General features: G+C 41.7%; 1 protein-coding gene across 1 annotated transcript in view; it reads left to right on the top strand.

Annotated features, from left to right (window-relative positions):
• LOC121578329 (mitogen-activated protein kinase 14A) overlaps window positions 1–25,524 on the top strand; it is a 60,677-nt gene extending 35,153 nt beyond the window's left edge. The window contains exons 4-12 of the mRNA XM_041892640.2: window positions 4,620–4,731; window positions 4,840–4,869; window positions 4,999–5,046; window positions 14,106–14,220; window positions 15,376–15,447; window positions 16,972–17,051; window positions 21,841–21,919; window positions 22,096–22,269; window positions 22,412–25,524. Coding sequence (XP_041748574.1) covers window positions 4,620–4,731; window positions 4,840–4,869; window positions 4,999–5,046; window positions 14,106–14,220; window positions 15,376–15,447; window positions 16,972–17,051; window positions 21,841–21,919; window positions 22,096–22,269; window positions 22,412–22,479 — 778 coding nt within the window. The 3' untranslated portion in view covers window positions 22,480–25,524. The remainder of the gene's footprint in view (window positions 1–4,619; window positions 4,732–4,839; window positions 4,870–4,998; window positions 5,047–14,105; window positions 14,221–15,375; window positions 15,448–16,971; window positions 17,052–21,840; window positions 21,920–22,095; window positions 22,270–22,411) is intronic.
• The last annotated feature ends 262 nt before the right edge of the window (window positions 25,525–25,786 follow it).

Raw genomic sequence — 25,786 nt, 5'->3', positions numbered from 1 at the left:
GAGTATTGTAGAGTATACGGTATACGGTATTTAGAGCCTACAGTAGAGTATTGCGATTATTATTTTTACAGATTTTATATCGATACTGTGGGCTCCATTTTAACAAACCTATCGCAATGGTAAATCTAAGCGCTGGCGGTAGCGTCATAGGTTCCGGGGTGTGTCAAATATTTTTGCTATTTTCACAACCGGAATTATGGGCACAGTAGCTGGGTTTTGATGAATTAACAAGTTGTAGGTGTGTCAAGGCTTGACCCCTTCACTGGCCAATCAGAATGTGCTCCATGGATAAATATGTGGTTGCTTCAAGTTGAGTATTTACAGTCTTATGTATTGCGTTGTCATCAACTCCAATTCGAATGTTAGTCCATTATAGTCTAATTTGTTAAATAGCCTACAGAAACAAAATAACAAAATGTATGTAGGCCTATCCCATCTTTGCTAAGTCCACATTGTAAGAAGCCTAAATGCATGACTTTTATATGGAAATATATTATATATCGCACTCATATATAGGCTAGGCCTACTGTACAGTGCATTTGGAAAGTATTCAGACCCCTTGACTTTTTACACATTTTGTTATGTTACAGCCTTATTCTAAAATTAATTAAATTGTTTTTTCCCCTCATCAATCTACACACAATAACCCATAATGACAAAGCAAAAACCATTAAAAAAGAAAATCTTAGCAAAGTTATTAAAAATAAAAAGCTGAAATATCATATTTACATAAGTATTCAGACCCTTTACTCAATATTTTGTTGAAGCACCTTTGGCAGCGATTACAGCCTCGAGTCTTCTTGGGTTTGACGCTACAACCTTGGCACACCTGTATTTGGGGAGTTTCTCCCATTCTTCTCTGCAGATCCTCTCAAGCTCTGTCAGGTTGGATGGGGAGCGTCGCTGCACAGACATTTTCAGGTCTCTCCAGAGATGTTTGATCGGGTTCAAGTCCGGGCTCTGGCTGGGCCACTCAAGGACATTCAGAGACTTGTCCTGAAGCCACTCCTGGGTTGTCTTGGCTATGTGCTTAGGGTTGTTGTCCTGTTGGAAGGTGAACCTTCGCCCCAGTCTGAGGTCCTGAGCGCTCTGGAGCAGGTTTTCATCAAGGATCTCTCTGTACTTTGGTCCATTCATCTTTGCCTTGATCCTGACTAGTCTCCCAGTCCCTGCCGCTGAAAAACATATCCACAGCATGATGCTGCCACCACCATGCTTCACCGTAGGGATGGTGCCAGGTTTCCTCCAGACGTGATGCTTGGCATTCAGGCCAAAGAGTTCAATCTTGGTTTCATCAGACCAGAGAATCTTGTTTCTCAAGGTCTGAGAGTCTTTGGGTGCCTTTTGGCAAACGCAAAGCGGGCTGTCATGTGCCTTTTTAGAGTGGCTTCCCTCTGGCCACTCTACCATAAAGGTCTGATTGGTGGAGTGCTGCAGAGATGGTTTTCCTTCTGGAAGATTCTCCCATCTCCACAGAGGAACTCTGGAGCTCCTTCAGAGTGACCATCGGGTTCTTGGTCACCTCCCTGACCAAGGCCCTTCTCCCCTGATTGCTCAGTTTGGCCGGGCGGCCAGCTCTAGGAAGAGTCTTGGTGGTTCCAAACTTCTTCCATTTAAGAATGATGGAGGCCACTGTGTTCTTGGACCTTCAATGCTGCAGACATTTTTTTGGTGTCCTTCTCCAGATCTGTGCCTCGACACAATCCTGTCTCGGAGCTCTACGGACAATTCCTTCAACCTCATGGCTTGGTTTTTGCTCAGACATGCACTGTCAACTGTGGGACCTTATATAGACAGGTGTGTGCATTTCCAAATCATGTCCAATCAATTTAATTTACCACAGGTGGACTCCAATCAAGTTGTAGAAACATCTCAAGGATGATCAATGGGAACAGGATGTACCTGAGCTCAATTTCGAGTCTCATAGCAAAGGGTCTGAATACTTATGTAAATAAGGTATTACTGTTTTAGTTTCAATACATTTGCAAAAATTTCTAAAAAACAGTTTTTCTTTGTCGTTATGGTGTATTGTGTGTAGATTGAGGAGGAAGAATATTTATTTTATACATTTTAGAGTAACGTAACAAAATGTGGAAAAGTAAAAGGGTCTGAATACTTTCCGAATGCACTGTAAATTGCATTATGTCTGCCATGTCTGAGCTATCGACATGCCAAACGTTGTGAATAAGCAAGATAAAATTCCCTATTGATGATGCTTAAAAGGAGAGTGAATAATTCTAATCAATACGAAACAACAACTTATTTTAAATAGGCTATGTTTAAATACAGTTACAGGCACCATAATTGCTCCCGGTGGGCATATAATATTAAGACTATGGAGGCTTTTACGCACATCCAAAATAATAACGGGAGCTGGCTAAAATAATGATTAAAAAGGGTACGTCCTCTCACTGTTTTGCTGCTCCTAAACTTGATCTTTCACTAAAGCTTTGTTGATTTAATATTTATTTCAAAGCACTCTCACGAGCCAAACCCTTTATTGATAGTCTGCTATTTGGCGAATGCATTGGTCATGTAAAAAAAAACAGCCTTCATTGAGGGGAGGCTATGATTGTTTATTTTTTTAATCAAATGAAACGAAAAACAAGCAATCTGTTTTTAAAACGACAACAATATTTCTAAATAGGATGGAGTCAGAAGCATGATATCATAAATCACATCTCTTGTTCCATGGCACCGTGTGCACACAGGCCTAAATGTGATTACGTACAACATTCGCACATCTATACAAAATACTACTCTCCTGTCAATTGTATCATTCCCAGACACATAAAAAAAATATCAGCTGTTGATATGGCATTATAGGAGGACTGAATAGTTTGGAGGAGCGCGTCTTTAGTAATCGGACGAGGGGCGCTCTTTGAAAATGGGAATGGATAGCCTACTTGAACAAGCAAAATTCAACGAAATGGGGGGGGGGAACCAATAATTTTTTTGTTTCTAAACACGAGATTCACGGCACAAAAGGCACATCTCTCGTTCCATGGGCACTGTGCTTCACGGCTGGATAGGCTGCACTCCATGCCATTACCAAATGCGTTACCGTTAAGACCTGCTTTTGATGGGTCTCAACTTCCATTTAGTGCTGCATGAAATTGCCACTTTTGCGCTTGTTTTTAAGGACACACATCAAATCTCGCCACCCCTCCCACCTCAATGCAAATGAGCTGATATTGGACAGGTAAATTGCAGAACCTGGCGTAAGGGGTGAAAATGCCAGTGCGCCAGTTTTACCATCGCGAAATTGCAAACTAAGGTGCATTCAACACTTGCGCCTACTTATAGAGCCCTGTGACTCCAAGTGTCGATTTGTAAAATGTAACTTTTTTTGCTAGCTAGGTAACGTTAGCTAGCGCTAGTCGGCTGTACCTAAACTCCGTATTTCTCATCCTATAGCTTGTCTCCATCTTCTTTTAAAATGTTTTAAATGGTGTGCCAACATGTTTTGAGCACTTTTATCTCCAAAACTTGTTTTCTTATGGTTCTCTCTTTTTCCTCTGCAGCAGACATATATGGAGCAATATGTTTGGAACATCGAATCACAATAAAATGTCAGTATCGAATCGCAATACATATAGAATCGTGATAATATAGAATCGCAATATCATATCTATGCCTAAGTATCGTGATAATATCGTATCGTGAGGTCCCTGGCAATTCCCAGCTGTATTATATTTAAACAAACCTATTTCTGCAGGTCTTTATTTCATGTGTTTGGTGGTGTGATTCGTCTCACTGAGATACATGGTGGGTTACCACGTGCACACATACTGCACATTATTCCTTATTTCCATGGTAACAAGCATTCCACTGTCTCTGTGGCTTCCAGTACGTGTGTGTGCAGAATACTGAAGTACTAACTTTCACTTCTCATTGGTCTAGGATAGGATGCCTGTTATACACTCACTCTCTCTCTCTCATAACTCTCCCTGGTTCACCCTAAAGGAGCTGTAAAGCACTTAGCAGTGTTTACTGCTTGTAATTTGTAGTGCTGGCAGAGGAGACACACACTCTCTCGTTCTCTCTCTCCACCAATGTCGTGTTGCTGCCATGGCAGTGTTTCCCTTAGGATTTTTTTCAGCAGCGGAGGCAAAGTTAGCGTGGGGTGGGGGGTGGCCAATGGTGCGGTCTCTGACCAAACATTTCAGAGGCCGCAGATATAATTTGTTTGCTGTTTTAAAGGTCATTTCCTGCAATTCTCAAAAATGTGCCATGGCTTATGCTGTTTTATGCTATTTGAGTGACTCAAACATTATAACAAAATCATTGAGGGCCTCATGCCTTCCTGACTGTCAAATTTTTGTTGGTTCTCAAAGATGATCTTATTTTTAAAAAAATTATAGCTCTATTATATATTTTCTACATAAATACTTTATATCTGGTTTTAGTCATTTAAGTTTACACTGAAAACGTTTTACCACCCCAAATTTTTATTTATGTATTATTTTTTAAATAAATAAATATATTATTTTATTTTTGGGGGGGAGGGGAGTGGCGGCAATGATTTAACAGCAGTGGCCCGCTGCTGCTAAATTAATAATGGGGTAACATTGCATGGTAACAACCCGTCTTACCTTTTTGGGGGTTGTGATTGGCAGGTACCTGGTGACCCACCTGATGGGGGCGGACCTCAACAATATCGTCAAGTGTCAGAAACTGACGGACGACCACGTTCAGTTCCTCATATACCAGATCCTCAGGGGTCTCAAGGTAGGCGTGTGTGTTTTGCCCCTGTGTTCACGTGTGTGTTTTCATAGGTGCAGGTATAGGTTTTCATAGGTATGCAGTTGTAAATAGTTGTCGGTTTTTGTTTTGCAGTATATCCATTCAGCAGACATCATCCACAGAGTAAGTTACATCATATTTACATCAATATTTAAGTCAAGATGCTTGCATGGGGTGGAGGGAAATAGGAATACCCGACAGTGTTAGTGTATACTCAATACCTTATTCTCCCCTCTCTCCTTCCCTCCACAGGATCTGAAGCCCAGTAACTTGGCAGTGAATGAGGACTGTGAACTCAAAGTGAGAAAGTTTATTGATCTATTATACCAGTCTGCCTAACTAAAAGGGATAGTTCACCCAATTTAAACATGATTTATATATTGGTTTCCTTACCCATACCTTATTTTCAACTGCGCTGAACTGCTTCTCCTCTCCAGCTAGTAAAGGTTTGGACACACCTACTCATTCAAGGGTTTTTCTTTATTTTTACTATTTTCCACATTGTAGAATAATAGTGAAGACATCAAAACTATGAAATAACTCATATGGAATCATGTAGTAACCAAAAAAGTGTTCAACAAATCAAAATATATTTTATATTTGTGATTCTTCAAAGTAGCCACCCTTTGCCTTGATGACAGCTTTGCACACTCTTGGCATTCTCTCAACCAGCTTCATGAGGTAGTCACCTGGAATGCATTTCAATTAACAGGTGTTAATTTGTGGAATTTCTTTCCTCCTTAATGTGTTTGAGCCAATCAGTTGTGTTGTGACAAGGTAGGGTTGGTATACAGAAGTTAGCCCTATTTGGTAAAAGACCAAGTCCATATTATGGCAAGAACAGCTAAAAAAAGCAAAGAGAAACGACAGTCCATCATCACTTTAAGACATGAAGGTCGGTCAATACGGAAAATGTCAAGAACTTTGAACGTTTCTTCAAGTGTAGTCGCAAAAACCATCAAGCGCTTTGATGAAACTGGCTCTCATGAGGACCACCACAGGAATGGAAGATCCAGAGTTACCTCTGCTGCAGAGGATAAGTTCATTTGAGTTACCAGCCTGAGAAATTGCAGCCTAAATAAATGCTTCACAGAGTTCAAGTAACAGACACATCTCAACATCAACATCACTACTAAAGGACACCAATAAGAAGAAGATACTTGCTTGGGCCAAGAAACACAAGTAATGGACATTAGACAGTTGGAAATCTGTCCTTTTGGTATGATGAGTCCAAATTTGAGATTTTTGGTTCCAACCGCCGTGTCTTTGTGAGACGCAGAGTAGGTGAACAGAAAATCTCTGCATGTGTGGTTCCCACGTGGAGCATGGAGGAGGAGGTGTGATGGTGTGGGGGTGCTTTGCTGGTGACACTCTCTGTAATTTATTTAGAATTCACCCTTAACCAGCATGGCTACCACAGCATTCTCCAGTGATACGCCATCCCATCTGGTTTGGACTTAGTGGGACTATCATTTGTTATTCAACAGGACAATGACCCAACACACCTCCAGGCTGTGTAAGGGCTATTTGACCAAGAAGGAGGGTGATGGATTGCTGCATCAGATGACCTGGCCTCCACAATCACCTGACCTCAACCCAATTGAGATGGTTTGGGATGAGTTGGACCACAGAGTGAAGGAAAAGCACACAACAAGTGCTCAGCATATGTGGGAACTCATTCAAGACTGTTCGAAAAGCATTCCAAGTAAAGCTGGTTGAGAGAATGACAAGAGTGTGCAAAGCTGTCATCAAGGAAAATGGTGGCTACTTTAAAGAATATAAAATATATTTAGATTTGTTTAACACTTTTTAGGTTGCTACATGATTCCATATGTGTTATTTCATAGTTTTGATGTCTTCACTATTATTCTACAATGTGGAAAATAAAGAAAAACCCTTGAATGAGTAGGTGTGTCCAAACTTTTCACTGGTACTGTACAGGTTACAGCCTTATTCTAATATTGATTTAAATATGTTTTCCCCCTCATCAATTTACACACAATACCCCATAATGACAAAGCAAAAACAGGTTTTTAGACATTTCTGCAAATGTATAAAAAAAAAAAAAAAGATCACATTTACGTAAGTATTCAGACCCTTTACTCAGTACTTTGTTGAAGTACTAATGGCAGCGATTACAGCCTCTAGTTTTCTTGGGTATGACGCTACAAGCTTGGCACACCTGTATTTGGGGAGTTTCTCCCATTCTTCTCTGCAGATCCTCTCAAGCTCTGTCAGGTTGGATGGGGAGCGTTGCTGCACAGCTATTTTCAGGTCTCTCCAGAGATTTTTGATCGGGTTCAAGTCTGGGCTCTGGCTGGGCGACTCGAGGACATTCAGAGACTTGTCCTGAAAGGAAAGGGAAAAAGGGATACCTAGTCAGTTGTACAACTGAATGCATTTAACTGAAATGTGTCTTCCGCATTTAACCCAACCCTTCTGAATCAGAGAGGTGGGGAGGGCTGCCTTAATCGACATCCACGTCTTCTGCGCCCGGGGAACAGTGGGTTAACTGCCTTGCTCAGGGGCAGAACGACAGCTTTTTACCTTGTCAGCTCGGGGATTCCTTTCGGTTACTGGCCCAACAAAGCCCTGTGTTGTCTTGGCTGTGTGCTTAGGGTTGTTGTCCTGTTGGAAGGTGAACCTTCGCCCCAGTCTGAGGTCCTGAGCGCTGTGGAGCAGGTTTTCATCAAGGATCTCTCTGTACTTTGCTCCTTTTCATCTTTGCTTCAATCCTGACTAGTCTCCCTGTCGCTGATAAACATCCCCACAGCATGATGCTGCCTCCACCATCCTTCACCGTAGGGATGGTGCCAGGTTTCCTCCAGCCATGACGCTTGGCATTCAGGCCAAAGAGTTCAATCTTGGTTTCATCAGACCAGAGAATCTTGTTTCTCATGGTCTAAAAGCCACTCTACCATAAAGGCCTGATTGGTGCAGTACTGCAGAGATGGTTGTCCTTCTGGAAGGTTCTCCCATCTCCACAGAGAAACTCTAGAGATCTGTCAGAGTGATCCACGGGTTCTTGGTCATCTCCCTGACCAAGGTCCTTCTCTCCCGATTGCTTAGTTTGGCCGGGTGGCCAGCTCTAGGAAGAGTCTTGGTGGTTCCAAACTTCTTCCATTTAAGAATTATGGAGGCCACTGTGTTCTTGGGCACCTTCAATGCTGCAGACATTTTTTGTTACCCTTCCCCAGATCTGTGCCTCGACAATCCTGTCTCGGAGCTCTACGGACAATTCCTTCGACCTCATGGCTTGGTTTTTGCTCTGACATCCACTGTCAACTGTGGGACCTTATATAGACAGGTGTGTGCCTTTTCTAAATCATGTCCAATCAATTGAATTTACCTCAGGTGGACTCCAATCAGGTTGTAGAAACATCTCAAGGATGATCAATGGAAACAGGATGCACTTGAGCTCAATTTTGTGTTTTATAGCAAAGGATCGGAATAGTTATGTAAATAAGGTATTTATATTTTATTTTTAATACATTTGCAAAAATGTCTAAACCTGTTTTTGCTTTGTCATTATGGGGTATTGTGTGTAGATTGCTGAGGATTGTTATTTATTTAATCAATTTTTAATAAAGCTTTAATGTAACAAAATGTAGAAAAAGTCGAGGGCTGTGAATACTTTCCGAAGGCACTGTGTGTATGTGTGTGTATATATGTATATATATATATATATTGTGACGTCACGAGAGGCTACACAGCTTTCAGCGGGATTGCTCAAGTAGTGCAAGGAGACAAGGTTCAAACAAAATAAGGATTTTATTATAGGTCTTGGGAAATTAACGAAAATATAACCAAATTCTGTTCTCTTGTGGCTCTTTAAGGGTTAACAGTTCAGGGATGTCTCTTCCACATCCAAAATCATAATTCTCACTCGCTCAGATAACTTTTCCCCAGCCTTACTGTAGTCCACGTTGCAGCTAGTGGCCAACTCAGCAAAAAGTCCTTCCAAATGTCTCTCACGTATTTCCACAGGTGCATATATCCAAAGGTGAGTATTTCCCAAAGGTAAGTATCTCCAAATCCTTATATTCCTCATGGAAGTGGACGTGCAGCACTCTTGTCCTCCAGAGAGCCCAGGTTGGAGACTGTGTGTCTTCCCTTCCCCCACACACTCCCTCAGTGTCTCTTCCCTTCCCAAACCTTCAGCTCATCAGCTCCTCATTTGTTTCAGCTGCGTGGGAAGATTGGCCATAGAGGGGTGGAGTTCCCGACCATACCAGCAGATGGAGCCATAGCTGTCTGGGTTTGCAGCCATCTCAGGGGGATGTAACGTCCCTCCAGGACACAGCCTCTCGTGACATCACAATATATATATATATATATATATATATATATACACACACACACACACACACCAGTGCCTTCAGAAAGTATTCACACCCCTTGACGTTTTCCATATTTTGTTGTTACAGCCTGAATTTAAAATGGATTAAAGATTTTTTGTCATTGGCCTACACACAATACCCCATAATGTCAAAGTAGAATTATGTTTTTTCAAAGGTTTTACAATGTCAAACCCCATTGTTAGCCTAAATACGTTCAGGAGTACAAATGTGCTTAACAAGTCACATAAGTTGCATGGACTCAATAATAGTGTTTAACATGATTTTTGAATGCCTACGTCATCTCTGTACCACACATACAGTTGAAGTCGGAAGTTTACATACACCATAGCCAAATACATTTAAACTCTGTTTTTCACAATTCCTGACATTTAATCCTAGTAAAAATTCCCTTTCTTAGGTCAGTTAGGATCACCACTTTATTTTAAGAATGTGAAATGTCAGAATAATAGTAGAGAGAATGATTTATTTCAGCTTTTATTTCTTTCATCACATTCCCAGTGGTCAGAAGTTTACGTACACTCAATTAGTATTTGGTAGCATTGCCTTTAAATTGTTTAACTTGGGTCAAACGTTTTGGGTAGCCTTCCACAAGCTTCCCACAATACGTTGGGTGAATTTTGGCCCATTCCTCCTGACAGAGCTGGTGTAACTGAGTCAGGTTCGTAGGCCTCCTTGCTCGCACACGCTTTTTCAGGTCTGCCCACAAATGTTCTATAGGATTGAGGTCAGGGCTTTGTGATGGCCACTCCAATACCTTGACTTTGTTGTCCTTAAGCCATTTTGCCACAACTTTGGAAGTATGCTTGGGGTCATTGTCCATTTGGAAGATCCATTTGCGACCAAGCTTTAACTTCCTGACTGATGTCTTGAGATGTTGCTTCAATATATCCACATAATCTTCCTTCCTCATGATGCCATCTATTTTGTGAAGTGCACCAGTCCCTCCTGCAGCAAAGCACCCCCACAGCATGATGCTGCCACCCCCGTGCTTCATGGTTGGGATGGTGTTCTTCGGCTTGCAAGAAACCCCCTTTTTCCTCCAAACATAACGATGGTCATTATGGCCAACCAGTTCTATTTTTGTTTCATCAGACCAGAGGACATTTCTCCAAAAAGTATGATCTTTGTCCCCATGTGCAGTTGCAAACCGTAGTCTGACTTTTTTATGGCGGTTTTGGAGCAGTGGCTTCTTCTTTGCTGAGCGGCCTTTCAGTTTATGTCGATATAGGACTCGTTTTACTGTGGATATAGATACTTTTGTACCTGTTTCCTTCAGCATCTTCACAAGGTCCTTTGCTGGGATTGATTTGCACTTTTCGCACCAAAGTACGTTCATCTCTAGGAGACAGAACGCGTCTCCTTCCTGAGCGGTATGACGGCTGCGTGGTCCAATGGTGTTTATGCTTGCGTACTATTGTTTGTACAGATGAACGTGGTACCTTCAGGCGTTTGGAAATTGCTCCCAAGGATGAACCAGACTTGTGGAGGTCTACAATTATTTTTCTGAGGTATTGGCTCATTTCTTTTGATTTTCCCATGATGTCAAGCAAAGAGGCACTGAGTTTGAAGGTAGGCCTTGAAATACATCCAAAGGTACACTTCCAATTGACTCAAATGATGTCAATTATCCTATCAGAAGCTTCTAAAGCCATTACATCATTTTCTGGAATTTTCCATGCTGTTTAAAGGCACAGTCAACTTGGTGTATGTAAACTTCTGACCCATTGGAATTGTGACACAGTGAATTATAAGTGAAATAATCTGTCTGTAAACAATTGTTGGAAAAATGACTTGTGTCATGCACAAAGTAGATGTCCTAGTAACTTGCCAAAACTATAGTTTGTTAACAAGAAATTTGTGGAGTGGTTGAAAAACAAGTTTTAATGACTCCAACCTAAGTGTATGTAAACTGCCGACTTCAACTGTACAATTATCTGTAAGGTCCCTCAGTCAAGCAGTGAATTTCAAACACAGATTCAACCTCAAAGACCAGGGAGGTTTTCCAATGCCTTTCAAATAAGAGCACCTATTGGTTGATGGGTAAAAAAAATGCTAACATTGAATATCCCTTTGAGCATGGTGAAGTTATTAATTACGCTTTGAATGGTGTATCAATACACCCAGTCACTACAAAGATACAGGCGTCCTTCCTAACTCAGTTGCCGAAGAGATAGGAAACCGCTCAGGGATTTCACCATGAGGCCAATGGTGACTTTAAAACAGTTACAGAGTTTAATGGCTGTGATAGGAGAAAACTGAGGATGGATCAACAACATTGTAGTTAATCCACAATACTAACCTAATTGAGAGAGTGAAAATAATGAAGCCTGTACAGAATAAAAATATTCCACGACATGCATCCTGTTTGCAACAAGGCACTAAAGTAATAATTTTAAAAAATGTGGTAAAGCAATTCACTTTTTCTCCTGAATACAAAGTATTATGTTTGGGGCAAATCCAATACAACACATTACTGAGTACCACTCTCCATATTTTCAAGCGTAGTGGTTCCTGCATCATGTTATGAGTATGCTTGTAATCGTTAAGGACTGGGGAGTTTTTCAGGATAAGAAAGAAACAGAATGGAGCTAATCACAGGCAAAATCCTAGAGGAAAACCTGGTTGTCTGTATTCCACCAGATACTGGGAGATTAATTCTCCTTTCAGCAGGATAATAACCTAAAACACAAGGCCAAATCTACACTGGAGTTGCTTACCAAGAAGATATGGAATGTTCCTGAGTGGCTGTTACAGTTTTGACTTAAATCTACTAGAAAATCTATGGGAAGCCCTGAAAATGGTTGTCTAGCAATGATCAACAACCAATTTGACAGAGCTTGAAGAATTTTGAAAATAATAATGTGCAAATATTGCATAATCCAGGTGTGTAAAGCTCTTAGAGACTTACCCAGAAAGACTCACAGCTGTAATCGCTGCCAAAGGTGCTTCTACAAAGTATTGACTCGGGTGTGAATAGTTATGTAAATGAGATTTCTGTATTTCATTTTTCAATACATTTGAAAAATATATATAAATATGTTTTCACTTTGTCATTATTGGGTATTGTGTGAAAATATATCAATGTAATCAATTTTGAATTCAGGCTATAACACAACAAAATGTAGAATAAGTCACTTTCTAAAGGCACTGTAAACACCAGAGATGGGACGAAGTCACTATTATTCGTGTCACAAGAATGGTCAGAGTCTCAAGTTGAGTCCCAAGTAGAACGGGTCGAGTCTCGAGTCAAGCCCAAGCCGTACATTCTAAGAGCAAGTCGAGTCACAAGTCTAGTAAAAAAATCTGTTCAACAACAAGTCTTTGTCTATTTATTGAGACTACCAGACAGCTCTTTTCATTATTTTGTCTACAACATATTTTGATTGTCCTTATTAATTTTAACAACAAATTCCAAATGCAAGCTTCATAAGTAAATTATACATTTCAAGCAATTTCATACCAAAAGACCAGTAGGCCTATGCTAGTAATTGTTGCTTGATGCCCCATTGCTGGTGTGCTTGCAAAGTAAACAGTTAACATTTTTGGAGCTGCATATTTATTTATGGCAATCCTCTCTCCCTACAATTTGACATTTGCACTGCACCCGATCCCATAGCTGTACAGCAAATCAGCCCGAGGTGGCACCACAGGACCCAGAGTGGTGGGGCAAAAAAATGTTTGCTTGGGCCCAGAGTTTTTCCTAATCTGGTAAACTAACCAGGTATAAATCCAGACCCTATAGGGTATGACAGTGATTAATCAGTTGTGAAACGGTTTTAAATGGGCTATGATGGGCCTAGAGATTTTCTAATCAGGTCAAATGTTTTTTTGTTGTACTTCTGGTAACACTCCTCGACCTAGGGAGGATGAAAACCCTCTCAAATTGCAGAAACCTTGTACTTGTTCATATGAATTATATTTTTAAACTAGACTAACAGGGAGGCTTCATTTACACAGACACAGAGACAAAAACTGCAATTGGACAATATAACTCACAGGGCTGAGCTTGCTTTATGCAGATTTGCATCATGCAACTGTAATTGAAAAGTAGCTCACACAGTCTGCCGTCCGTATTGTGTTGTTTTGATTAATTTCAGTTAATAATTTTGGATTGAAAAGATCAAGGTAGCCTTCCCAAGTTTGAATATAGCATAAACCAAATGTGATTAGCCTACATTCAAATTGTCTCCTAATCTAACACATAAATAGGCTACATAACGTTACCACTTCGTTAAACTGGCCAGAGGGGACAGGGCGCATTTGGTTATCAGTAGTCTAGTTGATCAGACTGAAAAATGTTCTCGTCTTCTTCCCATACAGCATGTCAGATCGAAAATGTTTAGGTGTAGGCTGCTGCAACATTTCTGTGAAAGTTCTCGCTTGTCTGACGGGAGTGATGTGTTAACACGTTTGCTAAATAAATAAAATACCGGAGGACAGTGGAGAGCAGTGCGTGAGTTAACAAATCATGACTCTTTTTAACGCTTTTGTGTCAATACTTTCAAAATTTCACTGCTCCACCTGATTGAAATTGCTTGGGCAAATGCCAGCTTGCCACACGTTTGCCAGTGATAGCAATCTGTTCGCTAGCTCACCCAACCTGTGTTGATTGACAGTTTGCTGGTCCAATCAGAGGGCCAAGTGTGTGTGTTTCACTAACTAATCTGTTGCACATTATTTTTTAATGCTGACTCTGGCTGCATGGAGAGTAATCCACTGAGACTCTGTGCCACAAAATGAGTGACAAAACGTTACAAAACCTGGCCAGATAATTTAATCATCACTCTCAAGTCGAGGCTCCAAGTCAAGTCATTTTATTTTCTATCAACTCGAGTCTGAAGTTATGAAATGTGTAACTCGAGTCAGACTCGAGTCCACACCTTTGATACATACACACAACCATCTCTCTCTCTCTCTCTCTCTTTCTCTCGTGCACACACATGTGCACACACACACACACTTGCTTTCTCCCTCTCTCTCTATCCATCTGTCTGTCAGATCCTGGACTTTGGTTTGGCGAGACACACTGATGATGAGATGACGGGTTATGTAGCGACCAGGTGGTACCGCGCCCCAGAGATCATGCTTAACTGGATGCACTACAACATGACAGGTAATAATATACTATAATACAGTACATTAGGAAAGTATTCAGACCCCTTCACTATTTCCACATTTTGTTACGTTACAGCCTTATTCTAAAATTGATTAAATGTTCATCAATCTACACACAATACCCCATAATGACAAAGTGAAAACAGTAATTTTTTTGTGTGTGCAAATGTATAGTTAAACAGAAATACCTTATTTACATAAGTATTCTGACCCTTTGCTATGAGACACAAAATTGAGCTCAGGTGCATCCTGTTTCCATTGATTATCCTTGAAAGGTTTCTACAACTTGATTGGAGTCCACCTGTGGTAAATTCAATTGATTGGACATGATTTGGAAAGGCACACACCTGTCTATATAAGGTCCCACAGTTGACAGTGCATGTCAGAGCAAAAACCAAGCCATGAGGTCGAAGGAATTGTCTGTATAGCTCCAAGACAGGATTGTGTGGAGGCACAGATCTGGGGAAGGGTACCAAAAAGTTTATGCAGCATTGAAGGTCCCCAAGAACACAGTGGCCTCAATTATTCTTAAATGGAAGAAGTTTGGAACCACCAAGACTCTTCCTAGAGCTGGCCACCCGGCCAAACTGCGCAATCGGGGGAGAAGGGCCTTGGTCAAGGAGGTGACCAAGAACCCGATGGTCACTCTGACAGAGCTCCAGAGTTCCTCTGTGGAGATGGGAGAAACTTCCAGAAGGACAACCATCTCTGCAGCCCTCCACTAATCGGGCCTTTATGGTAGAGTGGCCAGACAAGAAGACTCGAAGCTGTAATCGCTGCTAAAGCTGCTTCAACTAAGTACTGAGTAAAGTGTCTGAATACTTATGTGAATGTCATATTTCTGTTATTGCTTTGTCATTATGGGGTATTGTGTGTGTGTATATTGATGAGGGGAAAAAACAATTTAATCAATTTTAGAAGAAGGCTGTAACCTAACACAATGTTGAAAAAGTGAAGGGGTCTGAATACTTTCCGAATGCGCTGTATATTACTCTATCACTGCAATATGACAGGTACGACCTAGAAGTAAAATACCGTATATTCTATAGGCCAGGAGTTAATAAATAAATCATTTTGCGTGTGTAAATGTTTATACAAAATGGATTTGCGGATGTGTAGTTCCAGTTGGACACTAACAGTGTTGTTTTTGTAGTTGACATCTGGTCGGTGGGCTGCATAATGGCGGAGCTGCTAACCGGAAGGACGTTATTCCCCGGCACCGACCGTATCCTTTCACTGCCGTCATGGTGACATAGAAAAGTGTAGCACTTGTTGTCATGGCCCAATTCCATATTGACCCCTATCCCCTACACCCAGTTGAAGTGTGCACTTAGCTAAATAACTAACTGCCTGCATGGGCAAACCATGTAGTATACATCTGAGGTTCTCATAGATGTAACCCTCCTCCTACTTCTCCTTACCCTCCCATCCCTTCCTTCTCACCCTCCTTCCATCACATCCCTCAGTTTTCCCTTTATGTTGGTGTGGTATAGACATTGATCAGTTGAAGCTTGTAATGCTCCTCATGGGAACCCCGGAACCTGAGCTCTTGATGAAAATCCCCTCAGTCTGTGAGTGTTCCATCTTATAATAATAATATGCCATTTAGCAGACGCTTTCATCCAAAGCGACTTACAGTCGTGTGCATACATTTTTACGTATGGGTGGTCCCGGGGATCGAACCCACTACCCTGGCGTTACAAGCGCCATGCTCTACCAATGGAGCTACAGAGGACTACATCTTGTTCCACCATGTTCTGTTCCACGCCTGTCTGCCTGCCCGCGTTTTGGGTTGTGCCGCTGTTTTTCAATGACAACCTCTTTATTGAGCTATTACTACTATACTCGCTTCCAGTCCTACCATTATATGGCCACTGTAACTCAACACCACAGCTTCCTGTGTACTTCCATCTCCCAGATACATGGGCTTCATGGGCTGCTCCCTACAGAAGCCAAGAGAACCTTGACTTAGTTGTCATTGAGTTGAGCTGCCCTCTCGTCTAGAGTCGCTCGGTTCTTCTGACACTCGTTCCTCTGCTGGCTGTGTTCTAAAAGCATGTTGTTATGTCTCTATTCAATAATACCTCATACAGCATGTCAGCTTTTAAAAAATCGAATCAAATTTTATTTGCCACATCCGCCGAATACAACAGGTGTAGACCTTACAGTGAAATGCTTACTTACAAGCCCTTAACCAACAATGCAGTTTTAAGAAAAATAAGTGTTAAGTAAAAAATAAAAAATAAAAAAATCATTAAAGAGCAGCAGTAAAATAAAATAACAGTAATGAGGCTATATACAGGGGGTACCGGTACAGAGTCAATGTGCGTGGGCACAGGTAATTGAGGTAATATGTACACGTGGGTAGAGTGAAAGTGACTGCATAGATAATAAACAGAGAGTAGCAGCAGCGTAAAAGGGTGGGGTGGGGTGGGGGGGGATGCAAATAGTCCGGTATTAGCTGTTCAGGAGTCTTATGGCTTGGGGGTAGAAGAAGACTTGGCGCTCCGGTACCGCTTGCCGTGCGGTAGCAGAGAGAACAGTCTATGACTAGAGCCTTCCTCTGACACCGCCTTTCTCCATTCTCTCCCTACCTCCCCCCTCCCTACTTCCATCTCATTCCCATATCTTCTCGTCTACCCCCCCTCCCCCCTTCCCCCACGCAACAAAAGGGACACTTTGACATCCCTGTGACCCTCTCACCTGTGTGACAGTATGACCTATGACCCTTGACCCTAGGCTGCTGTAGATATTAACCAGCTGCAGCAGATCATGAGGCTGACAGGAACGCCCCCGGCCTCTGTCATTAGCCGGATGCCCAGCCATGAGGTGAGACACTATGATATGTCCTTCCCAGGGTCCCCCATGTTATAAAGTACTGATATTGTATCATATAGTAGCACTCACAGCTTTCCAGGAAAACAAAAATCTAGACGTTTATGGTCGGTTGACATATATTTTAGAGGCTATTTATACAGAAAATGTGTATAAAACCTGTATAAACTGTATTTATAATTCTATTACAATATTTTAGGTTGACTATTCTATTACACCATTTCTGATATACAGTGCCTTTGGAAAGTATTCAGACCCCTTGACTTTTTCCACATTTTGTTACGTTACAGCCTTATTCTAAAATTGAAAATGTTTCCCTCATCAATCTACACACAATACCCCAATCTACACAAAATAAAAAAAACTTAAATATCACATTTACACAAGTATTCAGTCCCTTTACTCAGTACTTTGTTGAAGCACCTTTGGCAGCGATTGCAGCTTTCTTGGGTATGACGCTACGAGCTTGGCACACCTGTATTTGGGGAGTTTCTCCCATTCTTCTCTGCAGATCCTCTCAAGCTCTGTCAGGTTGGATGGGGAGCGTTGCTGTACAGCTATTTTCAGGTCTCTCCAGAGATGTTCGATCGGGTTCAAGTTCGGGCTCTGGCTGGGCCACTCAAGGACATTCAGAGACTTGTCCCGAAGCCACTCCTGTGTTGTCTTGGCTGTGTGCTTAGGGTCGTTGTCCTGTTGGAAGGTGAACCTTCACCTCAGTCTCAGGTCCTGAGCACTCTGGAGCAGGTTTTCATCAAGGATCTCTCTGTACTTTGCTCCATTAATCTTTGCCTCGATCCTGACAAGTCTCCCAGTCCCTGCCACTGAAAAACATCCCCACAGCATGATGCTGCCACCACCATGCTTCGCCGTAGGGATGGTGCCAGGTTTCCTCCAGATGTGACGCTTGGCATTCAGGCCAAAGAGTTCAATCTTGGTTTCATCAGAGCAGAGAATCTTGTTTCTCATTGTCTGAGAGTCTTTAGGTGCCTTTTGGCAACCTCCAAGCGGGCTGTCATGTGCCTTTTACTGAGGAGTGGCTTCCATCTGGCCACTCTACCATAATGGCCTGATTGGTGGAGTGCTGCAGAGATGGTTGTCCTTCTGTAAGGGTCTCCCATCTCCACAGAGGAACTCAAGAGCTCTGTCAGAGTGACCATCGGGTTCTTGGTCACCTCCCTGACCAAGACCCTTCTCCCCGGATTGCTCAGTTTGGCTGGGTGGCCAGCTCTAGAAAGAGTCTTGGTGGTTCCAAACTTCTTCCAGTTAAGAATGATGGCGGCCACTGTGTTCTTGGGGACCTTCAATGCTGCAGAAATGTTTTGGGACCCTTCCCCAGATCTGTGCCTCGACACAATCCTGTCTCGGAGCTATACGGACAATTCCTTCGACCTCGTGGCTTGGTTTTTGCTCTGACGTACTGTCAACTGTGGGACCTTTATATAGACAGGTGTGTGCCTTTCCAAATCATGTCCAATCAATTTAATTTACCACAGGTGGACTCCAATCAAGTTGTAGAAACATCTCAAGGATGATCAATGGAAACAGGATGCACCTGAGCTCAATTTCGTGTCTCATAGCAAAGGGTCTGAATACTTATATAAATAATTATATTTATAAATGTCCCAACATTTCCAAAAACCTGTTTTCGCTTTGAAACTATGGGGTATTATGTGTAGATTGCTGAGGAAATTGTTTTATTTAATCCATTTTAGAATTGTATCATTGTATCAAAATGTGGAAAAAGTCAAGGGGTCTGAATACTTTCTCTACTGCCATTCATTTCTGATTAGACTGGTTTGGATTTCTCCCTGACCAATATGGATGCCATTTTTACCCAATCCTGGAATTTTTTGGGTTCATGACATAGCCCCTCTAGTAATTTAATAGGATCTCTATGATGCCCCCAGCCTTTTGTTAGGCCCTACAGAGCTCTTCCAACCCTCCCCTACTCTCTGCACCCGACTGCTTTTTGTCTGACACGTATCTCTGACGTAATCTCACGACTTCCCAGAGTGCTTTGCAATCCCTAATTCCTGACTACTTTTTCTGGCCTTGCCCCTCTGTGATCTGAAGTGTTCTGATGTTATATGATGATGTGTTTGGTTGTTGTGTACAGTGGTTCTCTTCCAAACTACAGCTCCAGACTGCAGTATTCTTCATAACCCTTTAGATGTGCTCTATGGGATTCCTATCTTGAGATCTGGGGCCATTAATCAAGCGTCTCAGAGTAGGTGTGCTGATCTAGGATACTATTCATTGTGATGTAAAAGGCTAAACTGATCCTAAATCGGCACTCCTACACTGAGACGCTTGATACATACGGCCACAGGGCACGTAACTCAGTCTCCCATTTGCATCAATGCATGATTTACACCAGGGGTGTCAAACGTCCGGTCCGCGGTTCGGATCAGGCCCGCAAACGGGTTTAATCCGCCCGCGAGATGATAAAAAAAATATATATATATATATATATATATATATATATATATATATATATATATATATAATTTTGTAAAGTATAAAAATGCGCTGCAATTTTTCAATAAAATAAACTGCTGTTCCAATTGCGTCCACTGGATGGCGCATTAGCAATTGTGTTAAGCAAGCAAACTGTTTATACCGGGACAGAGCAAGTAGGTCAAGCACGTGCAGCCAATGAGCTACTTTGTTTTGCCCGCGATATTTATTACGGCTTCTACTTTTAACATTATGTGCTTTGGCACCCTCATTGCCCCAATATGTCTCTGTCAAAAAAGAGAAAAGTGGACGCAGTGTTCCAAGAAAAATGGTCATCCTATTTATTCACGGAATTGAATGGGAAAGCTGTATGTTTGGTGTGTTCAGAGCATGTTGCAGTATGTTGCAGTGCTGAAAGAATATAACCTTCGTCGCCACTATGTGAGTCTTCATGCCGACAAATATGACAACTTTCAAGGACAGCGGAGATGAGAGAAGGTGAATGAACTGTTGGCGGGTCTGAAAAAACAGCAGTCTGTGTTTACTCACAGCCGAGACATCAGTGACGCTGCAGTGAAAGCTAGCTACCTCATTGCTAATGAAATCGCAGTGGCTTCAAAACCATTTAGTGAGGGTGAATTTGTAAAAACATGCATGATGAAGGCAGCGGAGATTGTGTGCCCTGAAAAGCGGCAGGCTTTTGCAAATATCAGCCTGACAAGAAACACAGTTGCAGACAGGATTTCCGATCTTTCAGTGGATTTGGACAGCCAGTTGAAGCAAAAAGTAAAGTAATTTATTGCGTTTTCGGTTGCAATTGATGAAAGCACGGACATTACAGATGTTGCACAACTGGCCATTTTCATCCGCGGAGTTGATGACACATTGACCGTCACCGAGGAGTTCGTGGAGTTGGTGCCGATGACAGATACAACGACAGCAGCTGATATTTTTACCGCACTCGTCGGCGCGCTGGACAGGGTCGGAGTGGACTGGTCCCGCGCTGTCAGCCTGGCTACAGATGGTGCGCCCTCAATGATCGGGAAAAAAGCAGGCGTTGTGAGAAAGTTCAGAGAGAAAGTGCAATCTGCAAATGGAGGACGTGATTTTTTGACTTTTCACTGTATTTTGCACCAGGAGGCTTTGTGTTGCAAGTCATTAAAGATGGATAACGTCATGAAGGTGGTCATCCAAACTGTTAATTTCATCCGATCCAGAAGCCTGAATCACCGTCAGTTTGACAGCCTTCTCAGAGAGAAAGACCACATCTATGGCCTGCCATACCACACTGAGGTAAGATGGTTAAGCCGAGGTGCTGAGGCGTTTCTTTGATTTACGAGAAGAAATTGAACAGTTCATGGAAGAAAAGGGCAAACCAGTGTTAGAATTTAATTCCGCAGAATGGATGCAGGACCTTGCATTTATGGTGGATGTTACAGAGCACCTGAATAACTTGAACAAACAGCTGCAAGGGCACAACAAAGTTGTCACGCAGTATTATGACAGCATACGTTCTTTCAAGTTGAAGCTGTCATTGTGGGAGACGCAACTTGCCGGTGGTGATGCAGCTCACTTCCCCTGTCTGAAAAATGTGTGCGCGACCCAACATGTGGCAGACATGAAGCGGTTCAAAGATAAAATAACGGGACTGTTACGGGAGTTTGAGCAACGCTTTCAGATTTATGTTTATATGTTTTTATGTTGATGTGCTATTGTTTTTAATTGATTTTATTTTATTTGTATATTTAACCTATTCTTGACTCTGTCGTTCTTGCACTTGTTTGGGGAACAGGATTTCATTATTTGTATCTACATTTCTGCCTGAGAAATGACACCCTGATATAGTTCTGTGATCTGTGAAACAGTTCTGTTAATCACTGAGGCATTGTGTGTTTGTGTGTTCTTTTTCTTTAGAATTTTCAAATAAACTTGACGTGTTTTATGATTAATAGTGATGTTGTGCTTGTACTATTTTGGACACACTGTCCTCAGGCTCCAGCTTTATGTTGTATGTTGATCGTATTAAAACAAAGAAAACAATCTGAAGTTGTTGTTTTTAAGGTATATATACCATGATTTTTCCGGTCCGGCCCACTTGGGAATAGATTTTCCTCCATGTGGCCCCTGAGCTAAAATGAGTTTGACACCCCTGATTTACACATTCTGATCTCAAGTTAGGATTCGGGCCCTAAGTGTACAGAAGTCTATCTTCACTGCCGACATGTGGTATCACTTGATTTCAGAAGCAGTTCAAGTGTTGAAGTAACCTGTGTGAGTCCTGAGGGAACTAGGGTGTTGAGCCGTTCTCTGTGTGTCTCTCTAACAGGCCAGAAACTACATCAACTCCCTTCCCCAGATGCCCAAGAGGAACTTTGCTGAAGTGTTCATTGGCGCTAACCCACTAGGTAATAATGGGGTAGTCTGTCTAGTGTCTCACAAACATACACACTCACACTGTCTAAACAGACACTCTGTTCTCTCTCTCTCTCTCTCTCTCTCTCTCTCTCTCTCTCTCTCTGGTCTCTCGGTCTCTCGTCTCTTGTCTCTTGTCTCTGTGTGTGTGTGTCTTTCTTTCTTCCAGCGGTGGATCTGTTAGAGAAGATGTTGGTTCTGGACACTGATAAGCGGATCACAGCGTCGGAGGCCCTGGCCCACCCCTACTTCTCCCAGTACCACGACCCAGACGATGAGCCAGAGTCTGAGCCATATGACCAGAGTTTTGAGAGCCGTGAGCTGGAGATAGAGGAGTGGAAAAGTATGTGACGGGTGGAGAGAGGGAAATGACTCAATGTGTGGAGGGAGGATGATAAAATCACTTATGTTTAACATGGTACTCACACTAAACTAGGTAGATGTCTACTCCGGCCACTTCTGATCTCAATCTTTCTTTCTCTCAGGGTTGACCTATGACGAGGTTTGCAGCTTCGAGCCCCTGCCGTTTGATGGAGACGAGATGGAGTCCTGAGGGAACTAGGGTGAAGTCATTGCTAATCTCACCTCCTTCTCTTACGGAATTGTGTTGAGGAGGAAGTGGCATGTAGACATAGATCTAAGGCCAGTTATGAGTTTCCTCCCCTAATGGTTTAGATTAGGATCTAGGGGTAGGGTGAGCTTATCCTAGATCAGAATTTAGAGGCAACTTCCTCCCAGAGCACACAACCTTGTGTGAGGACTATCAACTCTCCGGACTATTTCACAAACAAACAAACAGGAAACCACGACATTCAAGTGCCTGCCGTCGTTCATTTCTGGGGTCACTCTCGGGTTAGAGATCAAGGGTTAAAGGTGACTCGACCCCACCCTCCCGCTTGCTGTATTATATTGTATCGTCTATGTTTTGGTCTCTGGGCCGAACCGGGGAAATTACTTTGTAATATATTATCTACTGTTTGTGTGTTTAGAATATGTGTTAAGTTAGCTTCAGATTTTCTCATTATAGCTCAGATTTTAGCGTTCAATATGGCAAAAACAATCAACCACCTGATTTAATTTAACAAACCACTGCTACCTTCCAACAGTTATTTATGATTTTAGGTCGATAGTTTATAGCCAGATGTTATTTGACCTCCTTTTGGATAGAATTTGGTAGGAAACCCAACAGTGGTAATGACCTCTGCTCTTCTATGACAAACCTTATGTCTCCACAGTCAAACTGTATGCTGTTGTTATGCCTGCCAGTGTTTTACATGTGTAAATAAGTATGCACTCTTGTAAATAAATGAAACTGTGCACAAATACTAATACTGCCTGGAAGTCACTATTATAATAGAGCACATAGCTCCGCCCACCACCCCCTCACTGATTAGAACACTGTCTAGTGAAAGGAACCGTTTAGGAATGACTGGCAGGTTCCATGCCCAATCAGGTGGATTCTTCTCAGAATAGTGTCTCCTTTATGAGAATGATGATACAACCTTTTGATGTCCATGTTTATCCTCTAAATCAATCACAGAAAGAGAGAGGGGATAGAGGGCTAGGGAGTTTGTATTTGCTTATCCTGCCCCTTTTAACTTATTTAATCTATTTTTTCTACCCATCTCTCTCTGTTTCTTTTTCACTCCATCTTTGTATCATTGAACACTTGTTACGCTGTCATGTCCTCTGTTCTGTATGTAGTCTGTTAGAAGTGAGGGGAGAGCTGTTATGTCACTGTCACAAAATGTTATTTGATAGAATGTTGTATTTAAAATCCTCCATCCCCAACCCCACATCACAAGACCCATGATGAAATCAAAATGTGGTTTCCCTAGCGTCAATAGTGTCTGCGCTATGTAGGACTTCAAGGTTGAGTCGGAGAGATTAGGTTCCATTCGATAGCTATAGGCATAGAGTACCACAGTATGAGTCATAATACCCATAAAACCTAGCGGTCAAAGGAAAATGGTTCCAATCATTTCTCCACCATTACTTTTTCCCATAAGGGATTTTAGAAACACTTAAAATAAGGGCTGTGTTTCGTGTAGGCTTAACCTGGCATGACGTTTTGATAACTGTGTAAATCTCCCTAGGACTTTTAAATGGGTATTATACCATCTCCACTGTGGGGCTCTATATGATCCTATAATACATATAATTGTATGGTTATATGAATCTATAGGAAGTCCTGATGATAAATCACTGGATTCCCAGACCTGGTTATTGAATGTGATTTCAATCCTATGTTCAAACGTATTTTTAAATAACTGTATTTCCATAGATGTCTATTCTATTGAATGTGTGGGTTGCTAGAACCCTTTCCTGTATTTAAAATGGCTTTATTTTCCTCCATTTGTACATGAAGAGGATGGTGTCAAGTTCAACACAGCTGTCAAAAGCAGTGTCTTCATCTGAGTCTGTGTGTGTTTCTGAAATGGCACCCTATTCTGTATATAGTGCACTACTTTTGACTAGGGCCCTGGTCAATAGTAGTGTACTATATCAGAAATAGGGTGCCATTTAGGACACACAATGATTCCCATAGAGCTATCAACCCATTTCTCGCTTCTTATTTATGCAGGTACGGCACTCAAACCAGACAATATTAAGAATCTCTTTCAGTTATATAAAAAAAGCAATCCTTTCATTAGGGCTTGCATTAGGTTTAGGTTTCAAAATGTTTTCTACTGCTTGATGCCTACTGAACATAGCCCTGTATGACATGAGTCTATGGTGTTTCTGGGAGGCAGTGAGTGTTGTCTACTAGAGGGCTGGATCACATAGCAGGATAAATAATACAAATAAATAAATAGATACATTTTATCGTCAATTGCACACAAGGTCCAAACGAAACTTGACTTCTGCTTTTAACCCAACCCCTCTGAATCGGGGAAGTGCAGGGGGCTGCTACATTTGGCGCCCGGGGAGCTGTCACTAACAGATAGGCTCTTGATTATCTGGTTCATTTTAAAAAGCTACACTTTAACAAGAGATTGTTGCGAGAGAAGTCAGTTCTACCATGCCCATTTTAAGACTATCTTTACATTTTAAATAGGAAGAAGAATGATTTACAGTCCATTTTCTTTATCAGAGTATAAAGGAAAGTTTACTGGCTGACCCATTTGATCCTGCTTTGTGATATAGCTTTCTTGTTTGTGGGTTTGTCTGTGTGTTTCCATGTTTACAGCAGGGTTCTGAAGGGTAATGTTGAGGCCTCACACAGTATCTAGTTATATCACAATAACATAATAGGTTAGGTTACATGATCATAATGTGTGCGCATTGAGCGTGGGGAAATGTGCGCAGCAAATTAAATATTGTTTATAGTCTCGTCCACCAGCTAACTCTCTCTGTCAAAGCAGTTAGCCAGGTGATGAGGCTCATATATATATATATATATATTTGCTTAGACAATGTGCGTTAATCTTTACCTTTTGTTGTTTTGTTGATGTTTCTTTGATGCTTTCATCACACAGACGAACAGACCATCTTTATTGTGTGTACTTTATTAATTCACCATATTCAGAACCATGAGAGCAGGTATTGGCCCCTTCAAATACCACTGTTAGAAAATAAAGGCTATTATTTTTCAGAACTGCCCTGTGCCCTGTCATACTTTCTATCCAGTGACCCTATTATTTCCCCTAGATTTAGTTGAGGTGCAAATTCAAGGTGCCATTGCTTAACTTTTTCAACTTCATCCATTTCATTCATGTATCAATATTTCTACCATTGAGATAAAACTCTTAAGATGATTTCACATGAAGTTACTGCACAACAAATTTGGTAACCAGAGTGTGGTTTAGTTTATATTTTTTGCACAAGTAAACACACAAAGAAATTCAGCATGAAGTTAA

This window comes from Coregonus clupeaformis, chromosome 12 (genome assembly GCF_020615455.1).
Source record: "Coregonus clupeaformis isolate EN_2021a chromosome 12, ASM2061545v1, whole genome shotgun sequence".
In the NCBI taxonomy this organism is placed as follows: domain Eukaryota; kingdom Metazoa; phylum Chordata; class Actinopteri; order Salmoniformes; family Salmonidae; genus Coregonus; species Coregonus clupeaformis.
This window is presented reverse-complemented; position numbering and strand designations above follow the sequence as displayed.